Source organism: Artibeus jamaicensis, unplaced genomic scaffold (assembly GCF_021234435.1).
Source record: "Artibeus jamaicensis isolate MK-2021 breed Jamaican fruit bat unplaced genomic scaffold, CSHL_Jam_final contig_3290, whole genome shotgun sequence".
Taxonomy (NCBI): Eukaryota; Metazoa; Chordata; class Mammalia; order Chiroptera; family Phyllostomidae; genus Artibeus; species Artibeus jamaicensis.
Window position 1 is genome coordinate 1,222,548 of NW_026521779.1, and position 19,164 is coordinate 1,241,711.

The 19,164-nt window shown below is 57.5% G+C and overlaps 1 protein-coding gene across 4 annotated transcripts in view; it reads right to left on the reverse strand.

Moving 5' to 3' along the window:
- Window positions 1-19,164, reverse strand: part of NFIX (nuclear factor I X) — a 92,485-nt gene that overhangs the window by 2,787 nt on the left and 70,534 nt on the right. Inside the window, exons 3-10 of one of the 4 annotated variants that reach the window (XM_037145761.2) lie at window positions 17,591-17,653; window positions 17,215-17,289; window positions 16,523-16,643; window positions 15,257-15,393; window positions 12,543-12,665; window positions 10,523-10,698; window positions 5,109-5,256; window positions 2,935-3,026 (exon numbers count right to left, since the gene is read on the reverse strand). In XM_037145761.2, coding sequence (XP_037001656.1) covers window positions 2,935-3,026; window positions 5,109-5,256; window positions 10,523-10,698; window positions 12,543-12,665; window positions 15,257-15,393; window positions 16,523-16,643; window positions 17,215-17,289; window positions 17,591-17,653 — 935 coding nt within the window. The remainder of the gene's footprint in view (window positions 1-2,934; window positions 3,027-5,108; window positions 5,257-10,522; window positions 10,699-12,542; window positions 12,666-15,256; window positions 15,394-16,522; window positions 16,644-17,214; window positions 17,290-17,590; window positions 17,654-19,164) is intronic. The other 3 variants (XM_037145762.2, XM_037145763.2, XM_037145764.2) reach the window with 3 other exon arrangements.

Genomic DNA, 19,164 nt, shown 5'->3' on the forward strand with positions numbered 1-19,164 from the left:
GCTAGACCTGCCCCTGAGGCTCTGGCTGGGGAGTGCAGGCTGTCGCCCTGTGAGATGGAGACCTCAAGCTTTACAGTGAGGAAGGGCCTCAGAGATCACCCAGAACTTTCTCTGACAATGGCAGTGTTCTCTACTTGTGCTGTCACTAATCACACATGGCTTCTAAGTACTTGAAATGTGACTAGTGTAACAGAAGGACTAAATTTTTCTCTAGTTAATTTAAATTTAAACAGCCACCCATGGCCAGTGGCTATCTTACTGGATGGTACAGTTGGAGGACATTAAAAAATGTGGGGGGTGAGGGTGTCACAATGACTGGGGTGCTACTGGCATTTACTGGATGGGCAGAGATGCTGAACTTCCTGCCACATGCTGGACAACATTCAGAGGAGACCTGCCCAGAATCTGACCCTATCAACTGACTAAAGGCCAAACGGTAGACTCACAAGACGGCAGGAGGCTGGCAAGGCATGGGGGAAACTCAGGTCTGAGGCATCCCCAGTGTGGGCAGGGGGGCGGGGGGCAGGTCAGCAGCCAGCTTTGGGTGTTTGCCCTGGCCTTTGAAGGTAGGGAACTGCCTGGGTGAGCCATCACCCCCACACTAGCCGCTACCCTACCCCAGCTCAGCCTGTCCTCGTATCAGGGCTCTCTGGGTCTCCCTTCCCGAGGAGAGGCTGCACTGGAACCCTGCACCCCTGCCATAGCTGGGAGCCTGCCCCTTCCCTTCCCTGTGAGGGAAAAGAGGTTCTGGGGATAAGCAGGACATGGAAGTCCTACTTGGTCCCTCTGCCCTTGGCAGACCAAGCCAAAGCCCCAGGCTGGCCCCATTAGGGTCTCCTGAGCTGCAGGGCAGGGCAGTGGGACCACCACCAGCGCTCAGACCGGTTGGTGGGGGGCTCCCTCAGAGGAGGACAACTCCAATTCCAGGCCTGAAGTTAGGGACAAAAGCAGCTCCATCGGGTCCCCAGCACCTCCCCACTGGTCCCAGGAACTAAGATCTGCTGCCAAGCACGGAGTGGCTTTTCTGCTCACCCCTCTCTGCTTCCTGAGCCAGGTCCAAAATTGATTAAAACTAAGTAAAAAGCGCTGCCCAGGGAATGACAAAATTGCAAAAATTCTCTTTTCTTCCCTCATTCTATTGTTCTCTCTCCATCTGGTGCTCCAGAGATCAGCTAAAGTCACTGGTTACTGTGGAAACCCACCCCCACTGTACCCCTGGCGCCCACCCACTGCAGCCTGCCTGTCCCTAGGCCCAAGGGCTCCTGGCTAGACTTGTCCAGCTCTGGTCCCCCCTCCACCCCCCACCGCTGTACACACCTGCCTGCCTGCTCCCGGCCAAGGCCCAGGCCCCCTTCAGGAACAACAGGAAGGAAAACTTTCCCAAACTTGCCTCAAACTCTGACTTGGCCCCAGTGTCCAAGCAAAGTGAGCTGAGAAAGTGCAGAAGGGAAAGCACATGGAGGCAGAAATGAGAAGGGCCCGTGGCTGTGGTCCCCAAGAGCAAGAGAGCACAGAGAGCAAGCAAGGAAATAGAGCTACAGGCAGCCGGCTAGCAGCAGGAAGGAGGGAGGGCGGGAGCTGGTGGGAGCGATGGAGCCTTGCAGCCTGGTGCCAGCCCAGAGCTGAGAGGGGAGGCCCCCAGAGGTCCCTTCCTCTGGCACCCCCTCCCGCCCTCTGCCAGCAGGGCTCTCCCGGGCTCCCTGGCACAGAGAGGAGGGGGCTGGCTCCAGCCCCTGCTCAGAGCCATTGTTTTTCTTCTCAACACCCCCAAGTTCAAGTTCATCTGGGTGTTACATCATGTCTGGTTGCTCTTGGAAACCAGACGGGTCAGACGTGACTCTGGGGAAAGGGGGTGGGAAGCTGGAGGGGGCTGAAGTTCTCCTCCCCTCCCCTCCTTCCCACCAGGGAGCTCTGAAGTTTGTAGTTTGACAAAGTTTTTGGCTTTTTTTTTTTTTTTTTGAGGGAGGGAAAGGAAAAGGAAAAAAACAAAACCTCAAACCACACATACAAAACTTCTATCCACTAACTTTCTCTGGACTCAGGCCTCAGGGCAGAGAGGGAGTGGGAGCTGAAAGAGGCGGCCCAGGGCTCTTAGGCTGAGGTGGATTTCCCCAGGGCTGAAACCAAGGCCCTGGGCTCACAGGGCTGTGTTTTTGTAAAAAGAACTTCCACACTATAAAAGCTGCCTCTGCCCTACCCTGAGGAGGGTGCTCCCTGCGTCCCATGGGCCCTGGGCTCTGGAGGCTATTCCCAGCCTCTTGTGGACAGGCATGGGAAGGGGGGCGGCGTATGTGCTGTGTGTAGAAGCCTGTGCAAAGCAGTGCCCACAAGGAGCTGCAGTTGGCTGGTGTTTCCTTGTGAGAACTAGGGGCTGACGGGGGCGGGACTGGGGGGCTGTAGAAGCTTGGCACCCGTTCTAACAGGATTCAAGGGGAGTTGGGAGAGGGGCTTCCAGGGGGTAACAGGACCTGCCCTGCCCGTGGTGCCAGAGTCTCTGGGCATGTGGCCCACCAGGCCGGCTCTGTCCCTCCTCCACCTTTTGCCCAGCCCACCCAAAACCAGGAAAGAGGGGAGAGCTGGGGACCAGGGCTTCCAGCAGAGCAGGAAAACAGCAACAAGGCAGATGCTGTCCTCCTCCTGACTGAGCTTCCGGCTTCCACTTTTGCTTCTACAAGGCCTGGCCCACAGCACCTCTAGCCTTGGGTCCTTGGCCACCTTCCCCAGGGCCAAGGCTATCAGAGCTAATTAACCAATTAGCTTATTAACCAGGGGGCCTGGGGGCATCAGCCTTGGGAGGCAGGTTCAACTGGGTGTGCAAACTCCTGGGTCCTCCAGCCCTGCCCCAGCCCCTTCTCCCAGATAAACCCCAGAGACCTTGACCTCTTCCCTGACCCCAAGGTGCCTGTTCCCCTGTGCTTGCCTTCACACTCCTACCTGAGACTGCTGTGGGATGTTCAGAAAGTTGCCGTCCCGGGGTCCGATGCTGACAAACCGGTTGGCAGAGGAGGCGCCTGTCGTTGCGAATGCTGTGGGGAGCAGGAAAGAGAGAGGGAAAACCCCCATGAGGCCTTGTGGCCCGCCCTGGCACTGCCCTTTGGGGCTGCTGAGAGAGGGAGACACTGGGTTAGACCATGCTGCCCAGGTTTAGGCTGGCAGTGGGAAGGACAGTCCGCAGGGGCCCCTTCATCCTCTCACTCACCGGGAACACTCATGTCCCCCACCCCCAGCAGTCCGCTTCAGCCAGGTGTCCTCTTTCCTGGCCGGGGGTGAGGGAGGGGCCCTGGAGGCTTCAGCTGAGGTCCCACAGCCCCCGTACTTCCCCTTAACCAGGGACTGGGCAGGCTGGGGACAGTCCTCCTCCCGAAGCACCCAAGGCAATAGTACTCTTGCTTTCCACTGGCCCTCTTAGGTCTGGAGAGAAGGGAGGCTGGAGGGCGAAAGCCCTGGGGGACTGGTCCCACTGTGGTTGGGGAAGACTGTCTCAGATGGGCCACCTCTCCAACCAGAGTAGCTAGCTGGGTGCTGCCCATTTACTACTGTGGACAGTGCCAAGGACTGGGCCGGTGGTTCGGGGAACTTGAAAGGGCCCAAGGGAGGGCAGGTCTGGGTGGGGTAGGGTTGGAGAGGGGTGTAGGAGTTGGTTGCTGGATAGGGCCCAGGGGTGACAAATCTCGGGCCCAGCAGACATTCTCCTCCTCTGACAGATGAGCAAGGTCCTAGGGTCCTGTGGTGCTCAGGGCCTAAGATGGGCCAAGGCACAGGAGGAGGAGGCTGGGGGGCTGGGCAGGGCCCCGGGGCTTGAGTGCCCCCCGGGGGGGCAACTAAGGGGCAAATGGGCCAAACATCCTGCGAAAGCTCCTAGGGGAGAGAATGGGCCCTGCACCTCAAGGAAGGAGCACACCCCCAGAGGGGACGAGGAGGGTCACAGGCAGCCTGGGAGCCCCCCACCCCCTGCCCTGTACCAGATACACCCCAGGGACCCCATGCTCACCAGCTTCTGTCCAGAAGTGCCACCCTGCAGCCTGGTCCCCCTCTCCCACCCTGCCCACCTCCAATGACCATGACCATGACCTGATGTCTTATGGCAGATGTAGATGGGAATGTGGCATGAAAAGGATGGAGAAGGGAAAAGAACTCAAACCATGAGAGAAGGCAAGACAGAGAGTGCAAGACGGAGAAAAGTGGTGAGATGGGCCACCCCTCCCACTGCGGCCCCAGAAGTCCTGGCCTGCGGCCCGCCAGCCCCCGGAGCACCAGAAGCGCTGCCCACGCCCTGCCCGAAGACGGCACGCTGCCCACCCTCCGCCTCTCCTGTCGCTCACGTCGGGTCTACCTTGGGCCTCCCAACTCAGATTTTTCTCTTCCCTTGGACAAAAGTTGCCATTGGTTTAAAAAAAAAAAAAGAGAGAGAGAGAGAGAGAAAGAGATGAAGTAAGTCAAGGTCCAGAGCCCTCCCTTGTCCTTGGAACATCCAACCTGGGGAAGGAATTGAGGGAGGGGAGAGGGATGGGAGGAAAAAAAAAAGAAGAGGAACAACGAGAAACCAAATGTGAGACTGAAGAGGAGGGTCAGGGGCTGGCCTGCTGCACCGTTAGAGGCCTGAATGAAGGGCGGGCGAGGCAAAAAGGGGATGGTGGTGGCGTCGCCTTGTGGTCACATTTAACTTTCTTGGTGTGGGGGGCACGACAAAACAACAACAAAAAAGATCAAAAAAAATAAAAAAAAAAGAAAAAACGAAAAAAACAGCAATCAGGCATGAAGATGACATGGCTGTGCCACCCTGTCCCTTCCCACCCTGGCCAGCACCCTGGCCTGCGCCCCACTGTGCTCCCCCTCCCGCCCCCAAGGGCCTGGGCCAGGGGCCTGGGCTGGGAGCAGCGGGCGGGCAGGGGGGCTTGTGGTGTGCTGGCTGGTGCGACTGAGGCCCGGGGGGGCTGTGTTTGGGGGGATCAGCTTTGCTCTCATCTGGGCAGAAGGCTCCGTGGTGCTCTGGGTTGGGGAGGATTTGGTGATGGGCAGGGCGTGGGGGGCTTTTCTTTTTGCAGTGGAGACTGTTTGGATGAGCCAGGACACTGGGCTTTGTGGTTTCGGTTTCATCGTCCACTTACAAGGTGATGGAGGAGTCAAGGCGGCGCCGTCTGGGGCAGTGCTGGTGGATTTGGAATCAGGCATAGGAAGGGGCACAGGTCTGGCCACTGGAGGCGGCGGCGGTAGCAAAAATGACCCCGGGACTTTGCCCTGGCCGCTACCGTTGGGCTGCGAACAACATAAATAGAGTGACGCATGAAGGCACATCACACACAGACACACGCTCCCCTGCGCGGCCACGCCAGCTTGCTCCTGAGAGCAGGCGCTCCCGGCGGCGGAAGGTGCAGAATAGGGTCCTCTCTTCTGGGGCACAGGGTGGGTGAGGGTGGGAGGCCTCAATTTGGTCTCTCTGGTGTTTCTCTCTCTTTTTTTTTTTTTTTTTTTTGTGGTCCTCCTTTGAAGTTGTGGGAGGAGGAAGGGGAGTGTCCGACAGATGGTTTGTTATTTCTTAGGGAACATGTTTTAGGTACCAGACATGCCACCTAGTCACAGAGCAGCTGCACCTGGAACTTGCACACTCCTGAAGACCTTCTCCTACAGCAGAAAAGATGCATCAGCTTGCCCCTCCCCTGTGTCCTCCCAAAACACACGCATGTCTCCCTCTGCAGGCCCCTGAGGTGGGACTGGCTGACCCAGCTGAGGACTAGCATCCTCTGCCCCACATCATGGCCTGGAGGGGACGCTGAGGGACTTGCCCTCGACTCCAGCAGCCTGAGAACAGTGGGGCGCTGGTCTATGTGCTATAGAAGAGCGTGGTGGGAAAATCCATTTGCTGCCTCTCCAGTTCCCACGAGGTTCTTCGAGCGGACTTCCGCGTACAATGCCCTCAGAAGTCCAGATGCCGGGTCACCAGGTCAACTCCTAGTCTTTTATTCCCTCTCATGCCTCACACTCCTGTGCGTGTCCTTATGTGCATCAGCCTTTGGGCTTCCTGGGATGTAGGCACCACAGTCGAGTCAGAGGTCCTGGCCTCTTGCAGGCACAATTTCCCTGGAGAGACTTCCCTGGAGTTCTAGGCATGTACCTCCCCTTGCTCTGGGCAATGTCTCTGAGAACCACCAGCAGCCTGAGCTCAAGGGGGCTGGGCCAGAGTTCTTCATCCTAAACTGGGTCCTCTCTCATGGGGCAAAGCTCTGCCCGCCCAGCCAGCCAGGGTTCTCCAAGGTGGGAGGCTCCTGTGCTCCTCCTCCTCCTGATAGGCAACCCCCGTGGGACCCGCCCCACTAATGTCTGCAGGTGGCCCATCTTTCTGTCATCACTGGTTCTGCCTGGACTATGACAATGAGATTCACAAGAGGTTTCCCTTGTGCTGACAGCTCCTCTGCTCCACGCCCTTGGCACTCAGCTCTGTACCAGGCACTTTACTCCCATCGTGTCCAATGCAACAACAAATGTATAAATCAGCAGTTCTCACTCCAGGGCCATTCTGCTCCCCAGGGGCACTGCCATGTCTGGAAACATTTTGGTCAGCACAACTTCTGGGGGGATGCGACTGGCAGCTGGTGGGTGGAGGGAGGGGATGCCTCTCAGCACCCTACAATGCCCAGGACGGCCCCCAGGACGAATGCTCGTCTGTCCAAGCGGTATCAGTACCGCAAGTGGTGAACCCTGCTGCAAGGGGAGCTCTATGCCCCCTGTTCACAGCTGAGGAAACAGGCTCTGTGCGCCCCAGTGGTTTGTCCAAAGCTGCACTAACTGGCACGGCCTGAAGGTCACAGCGATGTCTGTCTGACTGCAGGGGTCCTGTGGGTTTTCTCTAGCAGGAGAAACAACCCTCTTCTCCATATCCAAATCCCACCCGATAGTGCTAATCCCAGCTTGATATGGCTGGACACTCAGAGTTCTTCTGTCCCCTGAAACCTCCTGTAGCTCTGACTGCATCTGATATAAAGTAGGATCTCCCCAGTTCGGCATTCAGGGCCCTCACGGCGGAGGCCAAATGGGTCTCCCAGCACTTGTGCCCTTATACCTCCTCTCCACAGGGGCTTCCCCCGGTAAACTGCCTGGGGGTTCCAGATACACAGCCTGAGCAGTTGGGCTACAAATGCTCACTGCAGAACCTGCCTAGAATGCCTTTTCCTATACCCTTCAAGGCCTGCTCACAAAACACTGTCCCCGATGTGGGGACCAGCCAAACTCCCTGGACCACCATCCATCTCTCTCTGCCCTGTTCTTTCAGGATGCTCTTGACCACTACTGGAGCCTTGAAAGTAGATTGCCACCCAGGCTCACCAGTGAGCCACGGAAGGTCACCTTTGTGTGGCTCAAGCCTACAGCACTCAAGTCCCACTGAATGGAATCAACTGATGCACTTTAGAACTACAGAGTCCCACCCCCTGTGAACCCTGACCATTCTGCCCATTGTCCTTCACCTCTAATGACCAGCTCGGGTCTGACCCTGTCCCTCCAGATGGTTCCCTGGACTTGATTCTTCTGGCCCACTCAGAGGCCACTCACAAAAGCAAGCAGTGGCTGCTGGTCCCCATCTGTGTCATGGGCAGGAGACCCTTTATGCCAAGTGTCATTTTAGAAACAGTCCCTTCAGTTCCAGGCACAGGCCAGAGGGGTTCCCAGCTCTGCAGGGTTGATGTTGAAATGTGAGCAGCAACCGCTCTCCCTCCTTTCCATGGACTAACAGGTTGCTATCTCGTCTTTCTATCAGGGCAGGAAACTCCACAGACCACAGCCTCACTCCTCTTCTCTGGGCCATCTTGAGCCTAGGGCCCCAGGAAGCTGAGATGCGGGGGCTTTACAGGCAGCCCTGGCTTCCAGGGAAGCCTCTACCTCCTTCTAGTCCCCAGAGCCAGTCTGCACCCAGGAGGATCTAAATCACTAGTCCCACCCAATAATGCTAATCCCAGCTTGATATGGCTGGACATCAAAACCTGCTGTTTTACATTTGGTTTCTAGAAGCGACTTCCAACCAGGCTGGGTGTCTCTGCTCTGGTTGGGTTATAAGTTGAGGTTTTTAAAATCTCAAGGTGTTGTGACTTTGCAGCAACTTAAAGCCTCTCGAGTTAAAAGCTAGAAGTGCATGCTAGTGGCCGATGAAGACGAGGGCCTGGCTGCTCCAGTGTTGGTGGTAGAGACTGAGCTAGAACCAGGCCTGCTGATGTTCCTTGAGCCCTGCCTTTCCAATGTGTTTGTCTGGTGGTCTCTTCTCTCTGCCAGAAACACAGCTAACGAGGCATCCTCTGTTCTTCGCATCTCTGAGAGGTGGTTCCATTCGGCTGTGGCCTTTACTGATATGGTTCTCCTTAATTAGGGCCTCACACTGGGGTCCGAAGATAGGCCACAAGTGGCACCTGGGAACCCTTCTGCAAATCATCTGTAAAACTTTTGTATGCATGTATTTTTCTGTAAAGATGATCTGTAACTTCGAAATCCCATGGAAGTTATGAATTTACTCCTCTAGGCTCTGGATCAGTGGTTCTCAAAGTGGTTCCCTGACCAGAAGCCACAGCAGCGTCTGGGAACTTGGGGAGGAATACTGATTCTCAGGGCTAGCACAGACCTGCTGAATCAGAATCAGGTGAGACCTAGCCACCTGATTTGCAAGTCCTCCAGGAGACTCTGCATGCTAACTACTGCTCTGAAGGTGGCCATGGAGCAAGTACAGCTCAGTGTGGGCCACCCCCTGCCACCAAGTCAGCTGCAGAGCCAGGGCCTCTGGCTCTCTTCTCCTCTACAGCCTGGGGCTCTCTAGACTCCTCTCTGACGCTGGACCAGCTGGAACAGGTCCCCCCCACCAACACCCCCTCTTCTCTTGGGCACAACAGGTCACAAGAAGAAACTCAAAGAGGCTGCTCCCCAGCCGAGCCAGCCTCCCTGTTAACTGGAATAGCTGTTTCCCCCCACCTGTAGTGTTTTGTCCACAGTCCACTTAGAGCAAGAAACTGTCTGGAGGAGAGAACCTTTCAGTCCAAGTGAGACCCTAATCTTGAGCAGTCAAGGGAGAGTGTCAGGATGCCAAGGGGTTGACTGGCTCTCTGGACTGAACTGCTCCCCCAGGTTGGTCTCACTGATTCCAAACCCCAGCTGCCTCTGTAGGTGAGAAGGAAGACAAGGCAGCGTTCCAGGCCTCTCTGATCCACACTGCACAAGTCCCAAGGGACATGGGCCGGCACTTCCCACAGACTCTGCTGGCATCTCTGGAGAAAGTGCAGTAGCTGTCAGGGGTCACATCCACTTTTCCCTGAATGCCCCTAAAAGCAAACAGAGCTTGTCCAGAGAGGTGGGCAAGGCTCTGAGTGTGCTAAGGAGCTGCAGAGTCAGCAAAGAAACCCTTGAAGGGTACAGAGGGGAAGGAGCTGGAAAGCAGGAGGGAGAGCAGGAGGGAGGGAAGAGGGAGTGAGGAAGCCCCCCTGCCCCACCAAATAATACACCAGCACTCAGCAAACGCCCACACTGTTCGGGGCACCTGAAGGCTGCCCATTGCTTCCCCTAGGTGTGGTTTGGCATTTGTTTCTGATTTGCTTCCCTCATTGTGGCCCTTTGAGCAACGTCCCCACTTAACCTCTGGACAGGCTGAGAGACAGCAGCTGGACATTCTCGTAATGCAGCATGCTGCTAGAACCGGAAGCTTTCCGAAGGTCCAGAGACCATTGTTCCCAACCCAGAGTAGTCCTCCAGGGACTGAGGACCACCTTCCCACTGAAGGGTTGTCTCTGGCCCACCAACGTCTGGGATATTTCCTTTGCTAAGCTACCCTGCAATTCTGCTTGTCAGTGATCCAGGCTCCAGGGCCGACTGACAAAGAAGGGCAGTGCCCCCTGACTCCCCTACCCCTCACTCTCTGCAGAACTCCATGGGAAACCAGTCTCTCCCAGGTTAAGGAGCAGGGCCGCACTACAAAACCATAAGTAACCTGGAAACCCCTTGTTAAGAGTTCTGCCAACAGGAGTCTGAAGTCTGGAGATACTCCTGATCACCGTGACTGGGGAGGGAGTGGTGCTGCCGGCTTCTAGCATATGCGGCCAGGGCTACGGCTCAGCACCCCACAGTGCCCAGGACAGCCTCACACCACGGAGAATGAACAGCCCCAAAGGGTGATAGGGCCATGGCTGGGAAACCTTGCCTAGAACCTACGAGATCCTTGCAGCCCTGAGGTTAAAGAGGGGAGCTAAGGGGCTGGGCCTGGACTGAACAGCTCATGGGTGCACTCAGGGGGCACAGAGACTGAAGACAGGGCAAGCTGCCCGAGCAAGGCGGGCCCGGCTGCTGCCCCCAGCTCTCCGGACCACGACAGAGAGGCCCCGGCACAATACACAGGCCCCTACCCCAGACCAGAAAGCTAAGGTGTTCACACTGCTGGTTCTCTGCTGCTCCAGTCCCAGATGGGCTCCCGGCTCTCAGGCCCTCTCCCTGTGATCCTGACACAGACGGACAAACACAGAGATGAGCTGTGGTGGGGCTCCTGGGCCTCTGGACTCACCTGTCCGGTGGCCTGGCCCGAGCCATCTGAGCACACAAACTGCACGAACTCCTTCAGCGAGTCCTGCCCGTGGTGGTGGTGGTAGCGGATGGTTGGGTGTGTGAAGTACGGGCTCGACTGCTGGATGATGGATGTAGAGGGGAAGTGCAACGCTGACGCCGTGGCCCGGGGGCTCCCTGCATGCAGGAGGGCAGGAAGAGAGGACATCAGCGGACATAAGATGAGGAAAACTGCTGGTCAGGGCACTAAGGGTTCGGAGGAAAAGGGAGAACGGGCAGGAACAGGGCCAGGACCAGGGTAAGTGAGGGTCCATCCTCGGCATGGAAGTTGAGATAGTGCAAAAAATAACAACAACAAAAACCTTAGTCATCAAGGTAAATAACATTTCAATGCAATATTTTTTAAAAATCCAATTGGCAAACTGGGGCCTGTGACCCAACCAGCTGCTCATCTTTACAAACAGAGTTTGATGGGAACCAGGGCCAGGTTCACGGTGAGATGAGCAAGGCAGGCCCTGCAAGCACAGCATTGGCCTGGTCTTTTGTTTAAAATGTCAACATTTGCTCACTGTCTATTTTTGCGAAAATTTTAATTTTTAAAAATAATGCAGTAAAACACCATTAACTGTGACAACTGAGATCCTGGGTGCCCCCTTGCATTCTGCACCTCAGGTGAGGGCCAGGGTGTGGACGGGGGCCTGGGGCAGAGAGGAGAGGCAGGTAACAGGACCCGAGCCTATGCGGGATGGGCTTGCAACGTGCACGCAGAGCCACGCATCTCCCACACGTGGGTGGGCATACACCAGGTCACTGCTGCCTAGACCCCATCATATTCGCACATGCGTCCTTGCACACGCGAGCTCGCACACACAACCTGAGCCCCGGAGCAGGCCCCCGCCTTCCCCAGCCAGCCCTCTCCCGCCCGTCTGTTTCCAATCAGCTCGCTCTTGCTCTCGGTTTCATTAGGGGGCTGAGGAAACTTGGCTTCTCTCTGGAGTTCATAAAAGCTGAGTGGAGCTGGGCCGGCTGCCTCCCGCAGCCGGGGGCCTGGGCTCCCTGCCCCCACCTTGAGGCCGCCACACCCTGCCCCAGCGCAGGCTGCCTCCGGGCTCCCAGCCAGGAGGCCCTGAGGAGGAAGCTGGGAGGGCGAACCTTGCTGTTCTCTGTGTCCTATGGAAGGGTCCAGGAGATGCCGGGTGGACACAGGGCTGTGTCCAGAAAAAGTTCAAGCCTTTTTCTACCAGATGGTGCCAGATGGGTGCCAAGGTGAGGAAGAAGCAAGTGAGGGAGTGGCGAGGCTGAGGACTCAGCTCCCACAACTTCCCGACTCCATCCCCTCGGGAACATGGAGGTGTTCTCCCTGCCCAGTGCCTTCTCTAGAGATTGAAGCAAGGGAGCCCCCATGTCAATAGCCGGCTTTACTCCCGGAACAACAGCCCAGGTGTCACTGGGGAACCCTGGATTACTGCGAGTGCTCTTGTCCATCTGTGCCCCATGCCACACTGGTCTGGTGCTGGGAATCCAGACCTTGAGCGTGGCCAGGAGCTGGGAAAGAACAGCTGAAAGGAGGGCAGAACGAGAATCCTAAGCTTTCCCAACCACAGCTGGAGCAAGGAGAGGAGCACTGGGCAGGACTGAGGTCTCCGCAGTCAGAGGGCAAGTCAGAGGAGGCCTGAGGACAGGCCTGTGCACACGTCCACACACATGTGCACGCACACTCCCCATCACACATGTATGCACCCACGTGCACACACGCAAGTGCACAGCACACCTGCAAGCACGTTCACACACATGCACATGGGGAGTGAGAAGCAAGTGGGAGATGCTTGAGAACAAGGTGAGGAGGCCCAGCAGCTGGCTGGTCCTCCAGCCGGCACTGCTATGGAGGGAGGGCCCATTCCCTGGCCCACCCGACAGCCTGGGGCTGTCACCCTGACGGACTCTGGCCCCTTCACCTGGCCAGCTGCCCCTCAGCGTTTTGCCACCTCCCCCATGTCCCCTTCTGGGCCCCCATTTCTCACCTGGTCTGACTCCAGCAAGCACAGGCAGCGGGTGGTGAGTGAAAGCCATGCGCGGGGAGCTGCCCTGAGAGGAGAGGGCACTGCAGAAGTCCAGCTTTCCTGACTTCTTTAGAGAAGCCGGGCCTGGGGGGAGGAATCAGCAACACAGTGCAGGTTTAGCTGGGCCAGGGCGGGAGCAGGGGAAGGCAGGAAGCCAGCAGCTCACTCATTCTCCTCGGCCCTCCCGGCTGCCCTTCCCCCACAGGGCTCCTCCTGCCTCCTGTGCCCCACGGGGCTGCATCTCAGGCCCTGCTTGCAGACCAGCCAGCCCCAGTGCTTCTGAGAGGACAGGAAAGTGAGGCACTTGGGTCTGCTGGGCAGGGGGTGAGTGGGGTCCACCTTGTCCCCTGACGAGCACACAGCAAGCTCATGGGGCACAGACAAGAGGGTGGGAGGCAGAGTCAGAGGGCCAGGCTGGGCACTGGGGATGGAGCTGGCTGCCAGGGGCCCCAGCAGGATGGGACATTTCAGGGCTTTGTCTTGCTCCTGGTGCCAGACTTGGGTGGCATTCAGCAGGAGACAGGGGCACAGAGAACACCCCTCTAGAACCCTGATGCTGCCCACCAAGGTCATTTCAGTGCCCAGATCCAAACAACACTATGACCACGCAGTGTCCCAGGGCCGGGTCTGCTGAAGGAGCTTGTCTGGTTCCTGGGCTGAGCCTCAGAGGCTATACCCAGGCTGGGAGGGACGGGTAAGGTGGAGTTGGAGCAGATCTCTGCAGCTGCCACCTTTGAGGCACAAATCAAGTCAGTTTTGGGGGGGGGTGCTAGGGGACTTCAGAACAGAGAAATAAAAGCCATTTAAACCACAGAGGGAAGAGGCGGGAGAAGGGCAAACTCCCAGCCTTCCGCCAGAAGAGGTGTTATCTGGCGGCAGCTGTGTGCCACCTGATAGCTGGCATAGTGGGGGGAGCACCCCCACCAGCTGTGCACAGCTGTCCCCTAGGCCGCACAGCACCTCCCCAGCTGTTCCCTGTCCTGCAGCTGGGCTGCTTAATTGGCGATTTGTCTCAGCACAGGGAAGCAACACAGGAAGTGGGTAAGGAGGAAAAGAGGAAAGCGAGGAAGCTGGGGTGCTGCAGCAAGAGGATATTGGGAGCCGTGCATGCATGGCAGGACTGCCAGAAGGAGCAGAAATGGCAGGCTCTACAGCAGACAGCCAAGAAAGGAGAGAGCAGGAGCCTAAAGAGGAGGGCTCCTCGGGAACCACGTCTGGGCAGAGGGGCCTGGAGGCCACCAGCCATGGCGGATGCATCTTTAAGGCACATGAGGCCTTACAGAAGCAGTCGCTTAACTGAAGCCCTGGCAGGGGTGTCCTTCAGAGCCTTCTCAACTGCTTTTATGCCTCCCAAGGTTCCCCAGGGAAGCATATGAGCTGTGCTGGCCCATGTCCCCCACCTGCCTCCAGGAAACCCTGGGAGGGGCACCCAAAGTCCTGTGGAGTGATGTCCCACAGAGGCAAGCCTTAATAGTGGTCTAGAGCCTGTTCCATGAACCCACAGCCTGGAGGAGAACCCTCCTCCCCTCCTCCCTTCCTCCTCTCCTCCTGAGGAGCCAAGAGCAGAAGCAGATTCGGTGTCTGGGACAGCACCTCCCCACCTTTGACCTTGTTTCTCCCCCAGCCCAGCTCCCTGCCCATCCACGTGGCCCTTCCCAGTAGGGTGACATCTGGAAAACCCCAAGAAAAGTGCCACTGGGTCAGACCCTCATCTCCCTGTGTTGGGAAACGAAGCCTCAGCCCCCAGGCTGGAGCACAGCAGAGGTGCCCGGTGCACACCCCGCCCATGCAGGGCTGCACCCCCCAGCCCCAGACGCTCACTCCCTCAAGGACATGACACAGGCTGCACCACCAGTGTGCCAGGCAGAAGTGCCCTGCAGCCAGCCTCCTCACACCTGCACACAAGCGCGTGCACACTTGCACACACATCAGAATTCTACTCCGCCTGGGCTCTTTGGGTCTGCCCATGCGTCCTAGCAAGTCTGGAAGTGACGGTGGCTGGGTTCACCAGGAAGGGGGTGGCTAGAGGTGGCAGGGAGGCCTAGAGACAATTCTGCTCACCCTTTACCAGACTCCGCTCCTTTCTGAAAAGCTGCACCCTTTAAGCCAGCAGTTCTCAGCTCAGTTAGCTAAGGAAGATTCTCTCCGCACCGCACACAATGGACACTCAGTGTCTGGACACATTTTCAGCTATCACACCTGTCGGGGGGGTTGGGCACTGGCATCTAGTGGGTGGAGGCCAGGGCTGCTGCTCAACACCCCATGGTGCCCAGGACACCCCACCACAGAGAATGATCCAGCCCCAGATGTCAGCAGTCTGAGAAGCTGCTTTAAACCATGAAGACCACAAATCTGGGGCAACCTTTCTACAGAAATCCCAAGAGAAAAAGTCCAAGAAGGCTTTGCACAGGAGGCCACAGCTGCCTGCAGGGCACCAGAGGCCTCTGCTTTCCTCCTGCTGTGCCACCGGGCACTGCTGCCCGCTCAGTGACAGCCCAGCTCCTCGCCTCTGCTCCCTTCTTCGGCCTGGACTGCCCTCCTCTGGAAGATCAGGAGGCCAGAAGCCAGGCAGTGCCAACAGTGGGGGCACCAGTGGGAGAACTGCCAGGTAAACTGGGGGGAAGAAGAGGTTCTGGGCTGCCCTTGCGCTGGGCCAGGCCCTGTGACGCCCATACCTGCATCCACATCGTTGGGCCACCCGCTGGACTGGCTGCTGCCAGCTGCTGGGGAGCGGCCTGTCCCCGGATAGAAGACATCGTCAACAGGGCTCTCCATCTCGCTGTCATCGATGGACTTGGGGCGCTTGGTGGTGCTGGAAAAGGAGGAGAGGGAGCAGGTGGGCCAAGGGTAGGCCAAGGTACTGGTGCTCAGGCTGAGGGAGCCTGCACTGAAGGCCTTCCATGTCGGGAGCAGGTGCCTGCTGAGGGCAGCATTTCTGGGCACTCACTGGTTTCCACCTCCAGACCAGCCCCACAGCCCCTCGGGCCCAGCCCACCTGATCCTCCTCCTCCTCCTCCTCCTCCTTGACACCATCATCTACCAAAGCTGCCCAAGTCAAAGAAGTGGGCAAAACCCTCAGCTACTTCCTTGGCCGAACCTTTTATTTCCCATCAGCCCCCAGGGCTGGGTGAGTTGACTGAGGCACTCACCAGGGAAAAGAACACCAGGGAAAAGAATGCCAGGGAGCGCCACAAAACTCCATCATCAAGATATTGTAAGTATGAAAATGGTATATCATTTTACTATAATAGTTAAACAAATCAGAATGAACACCAAAACCTCACAGTAAACCACAATATCCAACTTTTTGAAAAAAGGGATGAGATCCCACCCTGCCCTGTACAACTGGCCCTGACCGGGCCTTCCTGTGTCCACCCCAGGGCATCGCTGAATGACCACACCCTTCCCTCTCAGGCCACTCCCCCACCTCCAGGACTCGGGCCCTCTTCCAGCCAGGCAGAGGGCCTCTGAGCACACATCCCCAGCATCTCCTGCTTGAAACCGTTCAGTGGGTTTTCGGTCTAAACACCTTCCTCTGGCCTCCGGACACCCCCCACGGAGCGGTCCTTCCAGCCCGTGCCGCCTCGGCTGGGGTGGAGGCTGCTCTCTCTGTCTGAAGTGCCCCCCATGCCCTTTCCAGCACGCCGCAGGTCTGGGCCCTAGTGCCACATTCCCAAGGGAAAGGCTTCTTGGATCCCCACTGGGAGCGCCTTCTAGGCAGAGCCCTGCCTTGTTTAGGTTTGTGTTCCCAGAGCTGAGTGCCAGCAGCAGGAAGTTCAGGGGGTGGGGGGCACAGTGGGCCCTGGCTGCCCTGGAGCCAGTGGCTTCAACAAAGCGTGACCTTCTGAAGCACCCAGGGAGCTGTAGTATAGCTGCTCACAATGCCTGGATGACTTGGAGGTAGGGGCAGGGAGGGGGAAGGCCAGGGGTGCTGGGCTTACCTGGTGGAAGGAGGGGAGGTGATGGACCGCCGCCCCAGGGTCACCTGGTTTATGTTGTAGTAGTTGGGACTCTCCAGGTCCGCCAGCGAGAAGTTGGGCCCTGATGCTGTTGCAACGGGAGCTGGGAAGAAGGGAGAAGATGATTGGTGTGGAAGGTGCAGGAGGCCCAGTGGAGTCTGTTTTGTTGCCATGATCAGTGAAGCTCCCCAGAAGCCCCAGGGCGAGATCCCTGTGCAGCCTGCTGAGGAAACCTCCTCCTGGCTGTTGGAGATGAGCCCTTAGCTGTGATTTTTCAAAAAATATTTTGTTTATATATTTATTTTTAGAGAGAGGGGAAGGGAGGGAGAAAGAGAGAGACAGAAACATCAATGTGTGGTTGCCTCTCACGTGCCCCCAACTGGGAACCTGGCCCAGACATGCGCCCTGACTGGGAGTTGAACTGGGAACCCTTTGGTTCGAAGGCCCGTGCTCAATCCACTGAGCCACACCAGCCAGGGCCTAGTTGTGATTCTTTCCCTAAAAAGCACAGATTAGAAAGGTGGCTCTCTGGACACCTCCACTCCACTCAGCCTGGTGCCCGTGAGGCAGATGATGTCCCAGGAAGCCCTGTCTGCCCCCTTCTCCAGTAATACCACCTGCTCACCCCCATCTCTGCTGACTCAGCCTTGTCCAGGAAGAAAGGACTCACTTACTCTGTGATACTCTGACCAGCTCTGTCACGTTCCAGACCCCGGAAGTCACAAAACAGTCCTGGAAACTTAAGTGCCCTGAGGAGGGAAAAGAGCTAGTGAGTGTGAATTGAAGCAAGGCCAGGAAGGGCTGCCTGCTGGTTTCCTCAAAGTTCTCCCCAGCTCCCCACTGCTCCCAGGGAAGAAGGGGTATGCTCCAGGTGAGTCCCCTCCCCTTCAGCTGGCAGCCAAAGCTCAGTTAAGGGACACCTGAGTAAAGGGGAAAGAAATGGTGGAAGGCAGAGGAGGACCTGGAGGGCAGGGCAGGCAGGGATGTTGGAGGCAAGAGGGCAGGCAGGGATGTTGGAGGCAAGAGGGCAGGCAGGCTGGGGGAACTGACCATTGGGCAGTGGTTTGATGTCCGCATCTCCTTGCTGGTTTGAACTATCTGATTGTCCGGATTCTGCAGGAGACACAAAGGGGAGGATGGGTCAAAACCAGAATGCCCACACACAGCTACCTCTCCAGCCCTGTAAACACCTTCTCCCCCCCCCCCCCAGGAGTTGCCCAGGGAGACTCCGGAGACCAGAAGAGGGAGAAGAAACTTCCGTGGTGGGGATTCCTGGGCACCACAGGGTGTTGGGCAGCATCCCTGGCCTCCACCCACTAGATGCCAACAGCACCCCAGTTGTGACAACCCAAACCATCTCCAGACACTGCGCAATGTGCCCTGGCGACAGTTACCAGTGGGTGAACAGCACTGGCTGACAGGGCAAGAAGGGTACCTAGGAGAGAAGCTAGCGACCATTCTGCCCAGCTGGGATGGACCCAAGGGTTCCCCATCTTCCACCCGCCTCAAGTGCCCAGAGAAGCAGCCCTTTCCTTTCCTCACTTCATCGAATGGAGCCATTCCTCTCTTCCTGAGCCACCCCCACCTCACCTTTATGCTTGCACGCAGCGCCTGGCAACACAGGGGGGGAGGTCTGCCCTGACGCTGTTGCCCGCTCCGTGCCAGCCTGTCTGAGCTGTCTCATGCCCCAGTGCCACAGCTGCTCAGAGGGAGCCCCGAAACAAGGGCCCATTGTGCAGTGGGAGCTCACAGAGGGCTGGGGGCAGGGTGGAGTGTGTGTGTGAATATTTTGCTGAGCTTGGGAAAGCCCCCTGCCCCCACCCCCCAGGTCCTCAAAGCTTTGTGTGCTAGGGGCACAACGGGGACCTCCAGAATGCCTGCCTGGGCACGACAGCTGGTGACAGGGCGGCAGAGGGGGGCCTGGGCAGGATGTGGGCATGAGGAAGGCAGGCATTTGGTAAAGAATCAGCTGCTCGTGGAGGAACAACATGAGGGTGGCATTGGAAAACTGGGCAGTGGTGTTGGCCAGGGCTTTGCCGCACTCTTTGGAACCACCCTGCCTCCTGGTCTCACCCACCAGGTGAGATCAGCCTATTGACTAGAAATCTGCCCCCCACTGGCCTCACAGCTGAGATGTTCACACTGGGGCGCGACCAGCAAGGAGATTCCTAAAGGGCAATGGGAGCCCCCACTGGAGCTGGCAGGCAGAACAGCAGCCTTCCCAGAGCAAAGCCCCCACCACGGCTCGAGCCGTTTCCCAGGCACCTACCTCACCGTGGCTGGTGGGAAAGGACAGGCTGCCCCAGGATGGTTTCAGGCCCTGCTTCCCCCATCCTTTACCTTGTTAGGTCTTTTTTTTTTTTTAATGCCAAAAAATAATAACCAATCTTGTCACAAATCAAGAAAAGAGAGGTTTAAAAGGAAATTGCTAATGGGCCCCCCTTAGCCCCTCCAGCCTGGGGTTCTTCCTGGGACACCACCAGGTGCACTCACACATGGGGATGGCTACGCCCAGCCAGGCCACCCTTTGTTAGTGACACTCTCTGCTCTGGAGAGAACTCACTAAACGTCCTTCTAAGTTCTGGGGAGGGCAATCTATCTATGCCATAGCATCTTGTCAGTGT